Raw genomic sequence first — 12,706 nt, forward strand, 5'->3', positions numbered from 1 at the left:
CCCCGGCGGCCGCGAGCTGGGCGTGAGGGAGGGGTTCCGGCTGCAGGGGGGTTGGGTCGGGAGGGTCCCAGGCGGACTCCGGGAATGCAGTGGCCCAGGGCGCGCGGGAGCGTCCTCCTTCCGCTGCCCCCTCCCAGTTCCAACATTCCGGCGCGGCTCCGGGATCGGGATCGGCCCTTCCCGGCGTCCCCGGGCCCCCGGTGGGCCCCCGGTCAGCCCCCGGTCCGCCCCCAGGCGCGTCCCCAGCGCAACACCGGGGTGGTCCAGGCCGCAGCCGCGCGGTGGGCCCCACAACGCCCCCGGCCGGACGCCCGTGTCCCGGCGGGCGCGCGCGCGCGCGCGGAGCGGGGCGGGGCGCGCGGGCCGGGCCCGGCCGGGGGTGTCGGATGTCACCCCCCGCGCACACCTCGACCACTGAGATGCGGAGACCTCCCCAGTCCTAGAGCGGAGCAGGAAGTGTCCCAGGGGAGGGAGCCGGAGGGCTCCGGCCTTTCCTTTCCTGCGCGTCCGGCGGGCTCCGCGGCGGCCAGGCTAGCGCGGCCCGCCAAAGGGGACGCGCAGCGGCGGTGAGTGCGGCCCGGGGCTCGGCGGGGCCCGCGCGCTCTGCCTGGTGCCTTCCCGAGCGCCCTGGCCTCCCCGCGCCCTGCTCCCGGCCCCGGCCTCCCCGCGCCCCACTCCCGGCCTCCGCGCGCGCCCCGGCCTCCCCGCTCCCGGCCCCGGGCTCCCCGCGCCCCCGCCTCTTAGCCCGCAGCCCCGGCCTCCGCCTCCGCCCTGACCTCCCCCCGTGCGCTCCCCGCTACCGGCCCCTCAAGCCCGGGCCTCCCCGCCTGCAGTCGCGGTCTCTCCGCGCGCCCGGCCTCCCCGCGCGCCCGGGTCTCCCCGCTCGCAGCCCAGGTCTCTCCGCGCGCCCCGGCCTCCCCACGCGCCCGGGTCTCCCCGCCCGCAGCCCAGGTCTCTCCGCGCCAGGGACTCCGCGGGCGGGGCTGTAAGGCTGCACGAATGCTGTTTTGCAGGCGCCTCCATTTGCTGCACTGGTTCAGCCGCGTTTTCGTGCATGAGCGGGAGACGGGGGCTGGACCAGCCAAGGAGAGAGTCCCTCGGCCTCAGGAAGGACGCCCGGGAAGCCGGGCTGGAAGGATGAGGAGCTGCTGCCGGAGACTTCCGCAGCAGCAGGAGGGATTGGAGTTAGACTCGGGGAAGGAGGTCCGGGCTGCGAGGTGAGGAGCCTGGAGCGGGTTACGCTGGAGGCGCGCCTGGGGTAGGCGGGGAACGAGGACAGCCTGCCTCTCTGTCTGGCCTAGCGTGCCCTCCTCCTTCCTTTCTGCTGGTGGGGCTCTGTCCTCCGAGAGCTGCTACAGGCATGCCCCGCCCCCTCCGGGAAGGCCCCCGGGACTTAAGTTAGCTCATTCATCAGGCATCCTTCTGCGCCGCCTGCGTGCCAGGTGCCAAGTCCCGGGGTGACAAAGGCAGACCCGGCTGTCTGCTTAGGATGATCCGCACAGACCCCGAGCGGGATGCCCCACTGCGAACAGAGTGTAGAAGGTGGGGCCCGAGCCCCCGCCCAAGCCTAGGGGCAGGTCTGAGAAATATAGAGGCCCAGCAGGTGTGCGCTGGCTGAACTCGGGGAACGTGGGGGCAGGTGGAGGAGAGATTGTATTCCAGGTGCTGGAGGCAGGAGGACACCCAGACACACTTGGAATACTTTGGTGTCATTCTGTATTGGTTTCTATGTTGCAGAGCAAGGGGGTCCAGAGACTGGAGTGTTTCTGATTGCCACTCAGTGGCCTTTGTTCTCTCTCCTGGCCTCACTGGTCTTCCTGTGAAATGGGAGTGAGCTGGAGCCTTATGCAGACTGGAGTCCAAGGCCCTCATGTTTCCCCATTTGCCCTTCCCTTGAGTCCCACAGTGCAGAGTCAGGGTTACTGCTCCCTGATGTCGCCCTGTTTTCACTGGGGAGGTGCAGGTGTAACTGCGCCAGAGTGCCCCCACCTCACTCCTGACGGAGGAAGGGCCGTGAGCAGTACACGGTTGCCTTCATCATGGTTTGAAGAGGACAAGGGGGTGGGGTAGAGGCTCGATGGAAGGCCAGTGCATCTTTAAACACATCCTAAAGTTTGCCATCCAGACTTGGGGACAAGTTGGGTGGAGGCTGATCTGAAAGCACTGATGTTTTTACATACGTAGTTACCTTCTGCTCTACACTCAGGATGTACCTGCCTCTTTTGACTCTTCCCATCTTATGCATGGGCATCATCTGGGCTGTGTGCTTTATCCCCCTGGATTCTTCTGGGTGCCATTAATTCTTGCTCTGTGTGAGTCCAGATCCAGCACCGATGGCTGGCCCTGGGCACCAGCATGGCTGATTTCTGGTCCTGGATCCTCTTTGAAGGCTCCTCCCAGGCACCCCAGGCATGTCTGTGTCTTTCCAGCTCTTTTTGTAAAGGTCTCAAGGGCAAGAACGGGGACTTTGGCTGCGAAGCCTCAAGATAGCGGCCTATTCACTTGTCCTGTCCAGGAGGACCTGGCCACGGAAGGTACCACAGAGTCTCAATTCAATCTCTGCCCTGCATGTGGCCCTGTGGGCTCCCTGGATGCCTGAAATGCCCATGATGTGTTGATGTGCTAGCGCTTCTCTCCCAGATCCTCTGCCTCATTTGGCTGCCCCGTTAGGGAAATCCTGTCATGATGCTCTTGTGTTGGGGGGGGGGGGTCTTCTCTATCTCCCCTTGTGTAAGGGCCAGCCACAGTGACCCTTGTCCCATGTCCGAGGACTTGTCCCACGGGCTGGTCTCTGCGGGTTTTGTCACTTTCCCCATCACTGCCCCCAAAAAACTGCCACAGGAGACCAGAACATTGAAGCCAGTGATTTCTGTTTGGAAATAGGGTCGTCCTCTGCTGCTGACCCCCATCAAATCCCATCATGCCCACAGCCCTGTGTCCCCGAGTCTTGGCTCCGAAAGAAAGCGAGGAGCCCAGGAAAATGAGGAGCCCACCAGGACAGAACCCTAGCCCCCAGGGCGAGCTTCCCAGCCCCGAGTCCTCCCGCCGCCTCTTCCGCCGTTTTCGCTACCAGGAGGCGGCGGGCCCCCGGGAGGCCCTGCGCCGCCTCTGGGACCTGTGCCAGGGCTGGCTGAGGCCCGACAGACACACCAAGGAACAGATCCTGGAGCGACTGGTGCTGGAGCAGTTCCTGGCCATCCTGCCTCGTGAGATCCAGGGCTGGGTGCGGGCACAGGAGCCTGAGAGTGGTGATCAGGCTGTGGCGGCCGTGGAGGCGCTGGAGCGGGAGCCTGGGCGGCCCTGGCAGTGGGTGAGCAGGGGGACACAGCGGGGCTGGGCAGCACTGATGGGGAGGGTGCCTCAGGGCCCCTGGCTGCGGAGAAGTTCTGTGTAGAGCCCCACACTTCAGCAAGGCTCACACTGGAGTTTGGTTTCCCAAGAAAGCAGGTTCCATTCCTTGAGGGTCCTGCTTTGGGGCATGGTTCTGTCCTATGTGGGGCCCTGGCGGAGCCTATGGCGGTCACTGTGCAGATGGTCAGCAGGACCTCTCCACCTCGCCCTGAGCACCCTCTCTGGGATTGCAGCTCAAGCACTGTGAAGACCCCGTGGTGATTGATGATGGCGAAGGCCCTCCAGACCGAGAGCCGGAGCGGCTGCCGGCAGAAGCCCAGAGCGACCTTGCAAAGAGCCAGGACAGCCAGCCCACGGTCGTAGCACAGGGCCCTGGGCTCCCGAGCAGAACCCCGGGCCAGCCCGGTGGGGATCCAGGTACTCAGTGGGGTTACCCCTCCCTGTGCCTCTGGCTCTGGACTTGGGTTTTTCTTGCTCATTCCGTGAAGAGCCGTGAACTGTTTCCATGGTCTGGGTCCTTCTCTAGAGCAATTCAGTCAGGATCTCCTGAGGATGTGTGCCCCCTTCACTGTGGTAAATCCACACAGAGCGACCAGGGCTGTGGGTGGGTGTCTGAGGCCGCACCATCTCCTCTTCTTGAGGGTGCATCTCCAGACTTGGTCGGTTTGGGGAGACGCCTGTGTGGGTGGCTGAGCACAGCCACATCTTGTGTCTCCGAACCTCCTTCCCCAGCGAAGAAATAGCTGCTCTCCGGATTTGTTAGGAAGCTGCAAGGAAATCTACAAGTGCTTCAGAGGGAACAGGGTGGGTTTTTCAGGCCTGAATGTCGCCTGGACCTATTTGGCTATCTGTACAAAGAGTGCCAGTGGTGGCTTGAGGCAGGTGGCTTTGACTCCTCTAGCTATGACTGAGAGCACTCTCCAAGTCCTGGTTTCCTGGCCCACCCTTTGGGGATAATCATCACCCATATGGGTCTTTTGAGAATTAAAGGACTTTACCCACAGAATGCTGAGAGCGGAGACCCTGAGCCCTTCTTGACTTTTGGTCGCGGTAACCACCATGGGAAGTTGTGGTTGAGGGGAGTGACCCCTGTGGGGTGCAGGTTGGTGTGGGCAGACTCCCCACATTGTACTGTAGTTACACATGCCATAGGAAGCCGGGAGTGCACTCCTGTGACTCACAGAAGTGATCCTTTATAAGCTTTTCAGTAAAAAAAAAAAAAAAAAAAAATTAAGTTTCTTTTTGGGTGGAATTAATCTGACTTTAGTACAGATGTCCAGGCACGCTGGCCTTGTGTTAGTTTGCTAGGGATTTCTTGGCAAAGCATCGTACCGGGCAGGCCCAACAATGCAGGTTTACATCCTCAGAGTTCTGCGGGATAGATGTTCTAAACCAAGGTGCAGGCAGGCTCTCTTTCCCGTGAGGCTCCTTCCTTGGCTTGTTAATCACTGTGGTCTCCCTGCATCTCCACACGGTTGTCCTAATCTCTATTTATAAGAACACGAGTCGTTGGAGCAGGGCCCACCCTTGTGACCTCACGTTAACTCATTACCTCTTGAGAGATCTCTCTAAATGCAGTCATATTCTGAGGTACTAGGATTGGGACACAACTCAGCCCAGAACTTATTCTCCCAGATAAACCTTGTGTGTGCACACAGCCTGGGTCGTGCCCTGGGAGGGTCTTCAGGAGGGCGGATAAGAGATCCAGGTGCTGCACCAGCCCAGGCAGGTGAGCCAGGTGCTGCAAGGGGCTTTGGGTCAGATAGGTCAGCTCCAGTATTTCCCCGGACAACAGTAAATGGACAGAGTAGGCATGATGCGAGTTAGTTATCAGGAAGACCTTAAAATTCATCTTTGACTTGTGGGGATGAGCCTCCAGTAGCAGCTATCTAGTTCCTATGTTGGTTTTTTTTTGGTTTTTTTTCCTAAGTTTATTTATTTATTTAGAGAGTGAGAATGGGATAGCATGAGCAGGGGAGGGGCAGAGAGAGGGTGAGAGAGAGAATGCCAGACAGCTTCAGCACAGTCAGCACGGAGCTTGACTCAGAGCTTAAACTCCCAACCGTGAGCTCGTGACCTGAGCAGAATTTGACACTTGACCACCTGAGCCACCCAGGCGCCCCAGTATGGTTGCTAATCTTGAAGGTCTTCCTAAAAAGCTAGATTTTGTTTGGAGACAGAGCTCTGCAGAGGGATGTGCATAGTGTTCCTGCACTCATTTCTTCTGGGGACATGTAAGGCAGGGCTATACCCTCCCTCAGAAGGCAGCAGGTAAGAGAGCATATTAAATCACCCCCTACTCCAATCCTGAGCTTCCACAGCTGGGGCAGCCAGACATCACCACAGGATAAACTGGCTCCCCTCCTGGTGTCTCGCCTGTGCCATGACGAAAGCTTCGTGTCCCAGGTCCGAAAGGTGAGGGACACTGGCTTCCAGTGTTAGCTTTGGCAGTGATTTAACACGTGACCTAGGGTCAGACTCTGGGATTTCCTCTCAACCAGGAGATGGTAGTACAGCTTTCCAAGTCTCACTCTGTAAAAGGAGCATATTGTTTTTTTTAAAGTTTACTTATTTTTCGGAGAGAGAGAATCCCAAGCAGGCTCCACACCATCAGTGCGGAGCCCGATGTGAGGCTCAAACTCACAAACTGCGAGATCGTGACCCGAGCCAAAATCGAGAGTTGGAGACTTAATCGACTAAGCCACCCAGATGCCCCAAAAGGAGTGCATTCTAAAACACAGCTCGGGTTCACACAGCAACTCCCTGCCAGGTACATGCCCCCCCCCCCACCAGCTAGCAGAAGCCTGAGGCAGGCAATGAGTCCCAGCCAGAGGAGGGACGTCATAGGAGAATATAGCAGAGGTCCCAGCAGCTCAAGTTGAGGGCAGGTGAGATGACTCTAATCCCACACTCTGCACTTTCATGTGACAGTAGCTCTTCCAAGAGTACCTCACAGCTGCTTCCTCATGCAGCTTTGCAATTTATGAACTTAAAAATCTATAGATGATAGTGGAGTCTACAATCATGTTCATTACTAACAGCTCTTACTGGCACCACAGCCCCGTAGAGCTTTAACCTTTATTTTCCCCCATATCGTGGTTGAAGCTGAGATCCCTGAACCCATGGAAAGTTGCAGAGCTACCTGATGGCAGCATACAGTTATCCTGATGAGCTGAGTAAATACACAGATTTGCTAACCTACTGTATTGTCCACCTGAAACTAATATAACGCTGTATGTGTACTATACTGGAATTAAAATTTAAAAAAATAAAATAATAGTGGCACCTGGGTAGCTCAGTCAGCTGAGCATCTGACTCTTGATTTCAGTTCAGGTCATGATCGCAGGGTCATGGGTTTGAGCCCCATGTTGGGCTCTACACTGAGCGTGGAGCCTCCTTGGGATTTTCTCTGTCTCCTCTGCCCCTCCCTGCTCATACTCTTTCTCTTAAAAAAAAATTAAAAAACGGGCACCTGGGTGGCTCAGTCAGTTAGGCGTCTGACTCCGACTCAGGTCATGATTTCATGGTTTGTGACTTCAAGCCCTGCATTGGGCTCTGTGCTGACCGCTCAGAACCTGGAGCCTGGTTTGGATTTTGTGTCTCCCCCTCTCTCTGCCCCTCCCCCGCTCATTCTCTCTCTCTCTCTCTCTCTCTCTCTCTCTCTCTCTCTCTCTCTCTCTCCCTCTCCCTCTCTGCCAAAAATAAACATTAAAAAATTGTTTAAAAATTGGGGGCACTTGGGTGGCTCAGTTGGTCAGGCGTCCAACTTTGGCTCAGGTCATGATCTCATGGTTTGTGGGTTTGAGCCCCGCATTGGGCTCTGTGCTGACAGCTCAGAGCCTGGAGCCTGCTTCAGATTCTATATCTCCCTCTCTCTCTGTCCCTCTCCTGCTGACACTGTGCAACTCTTTCAAAAATAAATAAGCATTAAAAAAATTTTATTAAAAAACATCATGTATTATACACAGAAAAGCTCCCTAGTGACCGAGCGCACATGACCCAGGCATTCCCCACTGAAGCCTTCTCATTGGTGACATAAATTCTTGTGGTTCACAAGTGCTTTACCCCTTCGACGTCTTGCAGCCCTCCTCTTGCAGATGAGAAGAGACCTTAGATTTATGAATCCACGTTTTCTCTCTTTCAGTTCTGCAAGAGCCTGCCCTTCTTCAGGAGGCAAGTCTGAGGGATACACAGCAGGTAACCGCCCTGCAGCTGCCCCCGGTGAGTGATGTGTGGACAGCCCTTGAAGAACCCCATATCTGCCCGCCAGCTGTGATGGTGGGAGACAGATGTCCTCCCCCTGTGTGTTAGGGTTTCCCCCTTGTGAAAAAAGGGAGACCTCTCTTTTCATACTTCACAGGGTACTGTCTTATGCAGTGATAACCACAGTGATTGTATTTAGGAAATGGAGGAAAAGCAGAGATCATGTCAGTGCTGTACGCAAGTGGGCATGTTGTTGGGGAGTTTCCTGGGCGTTTTTCCCTGTTGTGATTCTGCACAAGGCCGTGCAAGGCTTCCCTTGTTGGGCGTCCCTGTGGGATGGAAAGCTGGTCCGATAGGGGGTCTCACGCACTTCCTTCCAGCCCCATTGCCTCTGGCCACGGTTTCTCCTCACACCCCCTTTGTTTCTCTCTAATGATGTCTGCTGGCTGGCACGCGACTTGGGTATTAAAGCCTGGTCTGGTTGCACGAGAAAGTGCATGACAAGAAGGTGTGGACCTTGTCTGGTTATTGTTGCTTACAGATGGAGGGCCATCTGAAGGATGGTAGACACACAGTAATCATGTCCCAAGGTTGCTCTTGGCAATCCTAAGCACAATGCATCCCGCATAACCTGAAGCCTGGGTACGTGGTACCGGGCACATGGGGTGGGGCGCCTCCTTTCCCCAAGAGCTGCGTTCGTGGGCTCTGTTCACGTGTGTCAGCATCTCCCATGTAGTGTGGTGGCTGCTGAGCACAAGTGTGAGCCCAAGGAGGGAAAACTCAGGTTTCTTATTAAAGATTGAGACTTTTGGCCAGTATGACACACAGAGATGCTGTGACCTTAGTATCTAATGAGCCTTGGTATTCGTCTTTGAATTTCTCTGCGTTCCTGTACCCCAACCAAGGTATTCGTCTTTGAATTTCTCTGCGTTCCTGTAAAGGCCCCAGTAAACAGGAGACAGATTTTGGTAAGTCAGTGCTGTTTCATCACTCTGCTGAAGATCATTTCTGCTCAGTGCAGTGAAAGTCTTCATCACGAAGGTTTTTGTTTCTCAGTCTTTCTAACATATTTTTTAAGTTTATTTATTTTGAGAGAGAGAGAGAGAGAGTGAAGGAGGGAGTGGCAGAGTGAGAGAAAGAGAATCCCAAGCAGGCTCTGTGCATGTGGCTTGAACTCACAATCTGTGAGATCATGACCTGAGTGGAAATTAAGAATCAGACACTTAACCGACTGAGCCCCCCCAGGCGCCCCTTAGTTTCAATTGTAGTAAAATACATGTTACATAAAATTTACCATCTTAACTATTTTTATGTACTGTAGTGTTTTAAGTGTTTAGTAATACACATATTCACACTGTCATGCAGCCCACCTCCAGAACTTTCTCATCTTTCCAAACTGAAACTCCTCACTGGTTCCAGGAATAGCTCCCCGTGTCCCCAGAGAGATGACCATTCTATTTTATGAACTCAGCTACCCTAACTAGCTTGCATAAGAATTACACCTTTGTGACTGGCTTGTTTCATGTAGTATAGGGACTTCAGGGTCCGTCCATACCGTATCCTGTGACAGGACTTCCTTTCTGAGGCTGGATAATATCCCATAGTGTGTGTATAATGCATGTTGTTTATTCATTTTTGGTGGACCCTTGGTTTGTGTCCAGTTGTCGTGAATAATGCTGCTGTGAACGTGGGTGCATGTAATGTTTATCTTTTTTCTTTGAGTAACTACCTTCGCATGCAGTTGTGAGAAATATCAGAGATCCCTTGTACTCTTTACGCTAAATGGTAATGTCTTGTGAAAACACAGCCCGAGGCTACAGCCAGCGCACTGGTGTTGATACACACACGATACAGAACATTTGTGTCACCACGACCATCCCTCCTATTGCTTTTTACAGTGAAATCCATGGCTCCTTCACGCCGTCCTCTCGTTGGCCACACTAACCACAGATGTTGTCAACTTCACGAACGTATAGACGGACCCCTGCCTTTGGGGGTTGACTGTTCAGTCGGCACGGTCTGAGGAGCTGTTTATTTCTGAGTGGAATTCCATGGTCCAGATACACCACATTTTTTTGCCCATGCACTTGTTGAACAACCTCTGGGTTGTTTTCTAGTTTGGGCCATTCTGCCTAATGCTGTTGTAAATATTTGTAAGGTTTTTATGTGAGCGTCACTTTGTGTCTCTGGGGTAAATGCCCAGGTATATAGTTCCTGGGTTGTGTGCTAAGTGCGAATTTAGTTTTGTTTTCCGGAGGGACTCTATGCCATCCCATTCCCATGAGCAGTGTGTGAGTAATCTACATTCTCGCTGCCACCGTTTACTGTTTGCACTGTTTTTTTTTTTTTTTAAGCTGTTCTGATGGGTGTGCTGTGATGTCTCATTATGGTTTACATTTTCATTCCATGAGGGTTAATAATGTTGGGCATCTTTCCTGTGCGGATCTGGCCTCTGAATATCCTGTCATCTTCTATGGAATATTTCATCACGACTTTTGCTCATGTTCTAATGGGACCATTTGCATTTTTCTCTTACTTTGAGAGTTCCTTATATGTCCCAGATATTTGACCTTCGTTGCATATGTGTTTTGTAAATGTTTCCTCTCATTCTGGAGCTTGACTTTCCTTCCCTTTGACAGGGTCTTCCCACCCCCTCCCTCCTGCCCCCAACCAAGGTTTCATCCATTTTATTTTACTGTATTTAATTTTTATTTTATTTTTTTTATTAAAGTATAGTTGAAGCCCAAAAGTTTTTAATGTTCATTTACTCCAAATTGTCAGTTTTTCCTTTTAAGGATCATGCTTTTGGTGTAAAGTCTAAGAACTCTTTGCCTGGTCTTCAATCTCAAAAACTTCATCCTATATTTTTGCCTAAAAGTTATATAGTTAAACATTTTCCATTTTAAGTCTATGATTTGTTTAATCCATGATCTGTGATCCAGTTGGATTTGAGTCCATGATCTCTAGCTTATTTATTTATGTATGTATGTAAGTTTCTTTATTTTGAGAGAGAGAGAGAGAGAGAGAGAGAAAGCAGGGGAGGGGCAGAGAGAGAGAGAGAGAGGAAGAGAGAATCCCAAGCAGTTTCCACACTGTGTAGCCCAATGTGGTGCTCCATCCCACAAACCCACGAGATCATGACCTGAGCTGGACACTCAATCACCTGAGCCATCCAGGCGCCCCCGTGATCTCTAACTTATAAACGAGGTGTGACACATTAGTTGTGGCTTATTTGTTTGTGCCAGTGGATGTCTGGTTCCAGCCCCATCTGTTGGAAAGGTTTTCGGGGCTCCTGGGTAGCTCAGTGGGTTTAGGGTCTCACTCTTGACTCTGGCTCAGGTCATGATCTCAGAGTTCGTGAGATCGAGCCCTCCATCAGGATCTGTGCTGTCAGCATGGAGCCTGCTTGGAATTCTGTCTCTCCCTCTCTCTCTCTGCCCTCCTCTGTGCTCTCTCAAAATCAGGAAGTAAACATTTTTTTTTTTTTTTAAAGGAAGATTTTTCTTCCCTCCATTGAATTGTTTTTGCTCCTTCGTCAAACATCACTCGAGGGGCGCCTGGGTGGCTCAGATGGTTGAGCGTCCGACTTTTGATTGTGGCTCAGGTCATGATCCCAGGGCCTGAGATCTATCCCCACATCCATGCTGGGTGTGGAGCCTGCTTAAGATTCTCTGTCTCTCTTTCTGCCCCAGCCCTTTCGTGCACACACTCACGCTTTCACTCTCTGTAAAAAAAGCAAAAACTCTGTTGAGCATATTTCTATAGGTCTGTTCCTGGGTTCTTTACTCTGTTTCATCGACCTAGGTCTGTCTCTACTGATACCGCACAGCTTTGATTACTGCAGCTATTTTCTAAGTCTTGGAAGTGGCGGCCTTGATTCCTCCCATTGTATTGTTTTCAGAAATTATTTCAGCTGTTTTAGTCCCTTTGTAAAATTTCTTTGTAAATTTTAGAATAATCTTGTCCATGTCTACAAAGAGTCTTACAGAGATTTCGATAGGAATTTTGTTTAGCCTGTATATCCATTTGGGGAGCATTGACATTTTCACCCATCTGAGTCATTCTGTCTGAATGTGGGATGCCTCTCCATTTACTTATTTCTTTCTCTCTTTTTTAAGATTTTTTTATTTTTATTTTTTTTAAGTAATCTCTGTAGCCAGTGTGGGACTAGAACTCACGACCTCGAGATCAAGAGGTGCACACTTCCCCAACTGAGCCAGTGGGCACCCCTCCATTTACTTACTTCTTTGATTTCTTTCATTAGTGCTGTATGCTCCTTAGCTTGTAAGTAGCTGTGCACGTTTTGCTAAATTCATACCTAAGTACTTCATTTTTTGAGCAATTATAAATGATACTATTTTTTTTTTTAATTTTGATTTCTAGTATAAGACATGCAGTGGAAGGGAGCCTGAGTGGCTCAGACAGTTAAGTGTCTTGATTTGGGTCAGGTCATGATCACAGGGTAATGAGTTCAAGCCCTGTATCAGGCTCGGCACTGACATTGTGGAGCCTGCTTGGGATTCTCTCTCTCTCTCTCTGCCACTCTCCTCTGCTCATGCGCACAGGCTTTCTCTGTCCCAAAATAAATAAATAAACTTAACAACAACAACAAAAAGAAATGCAGTTGGTTTTTTTGTATGTTGATTTTGTATTCTGTGACCTTGCTGGATTGACACATTGTTTAAGGAGGGATTTTTGTTGGTTTGTTTTTAAATAGAGTCCTCTAGATTTTCTATGTAAACCATCATGCTATCTGCAAATAAAAACTTTTATTTCTTTCCAATTATATGCCTTTATATCCTTTTCTTGCTTCATTCAGCTGGTGAGGACTCTGATCATGTTGTTGAAAGGACTGATGAGAGCAGATGTCCTTGTTCCCAATCTTAGAGAGAAAGCATTCAGTCTTTCACCATTTGGTATGTTAGCTGAGGGATTTTTGTAAATTCTCTTTATCCACTTGAGAAATCTCCTCAATTCCTGTTTCTCTGGAGTTTTTATCATGGGTGGTTATTGAATTTTGTCCAGTGTTACGTGTTTTTGTTTCCATTGATCACATGAATTTTCTTGCGACTCTTAATATTGTGGGTTATGTTTATTGATTTTTGAATATTGAACCGGTCTTGCCTCCCTGGAATAAACGTCTTCTTGCCAT

General features: G+C 51.6%; 1 protein-coding gene across 8 annotated transcripts in view; it reads left to right on the forward strand.

Annotated features, from left to right (window-relative positions):
• The first annotated feature begins 351 nt into the window (after positions 1-351).
• The window catches only part of ZNF496 (zinc finger protein 496), a 33,069-nt gene continuing 20,714 nt past the window's right edge, over positions 352-12,706 (forward strand). The window contains exons 1-7 of one of the 8 annotated variants that reach the window (XM_043584016.1): positions 446-566; positions 1,014-1,217; positions 2,430-2,534; positions 2,931-3,310; positions 3,585-3,768; positions 7,496-7,572; positions 8,460-8,522. In XM_043584016.1, the coding sequence (XP_043439951.1) occupies positions 2,981-3,310; positions 3,585-3,768; positions 7,496-7,572; positions 8,460-8,522 (654 nt within the window). In that variant the 5' untranslated portion in view covers positions 446-566; positions 1,014-1,217; positions 2,430-2,534; positions 2,931-2,980. Of the gene's footprint in view, positions 567-1,013; positions 1,218-2,429; positions 3,311-3,584; positions 3,769-7,495; positions 7,573-8,459; positions 8,523-12,706 lie in introns of all 8 variants that reach the window. The other 7 variants (XM_043583988.1, XM_043584022.1, XM_043583998.1 and 4 more) reach the window with 7 other exon arrangements.

Source organism: Prionailurus bengalensis, chromosome A1, assembly GCF_016509475.1.
Source record: "Prionailurus bengalensis isolate Pbe53 chromosome A1, Fcat_Pben_1.1_paternal_pri, whole genome shotgun sequence".
Classification (NCBI taxonomy): Eukaryota; Metazoa; Chordata; class Mammalia; order Carnivora; family Felidae; genus Prionailurus; species Prionailurus bengalensis.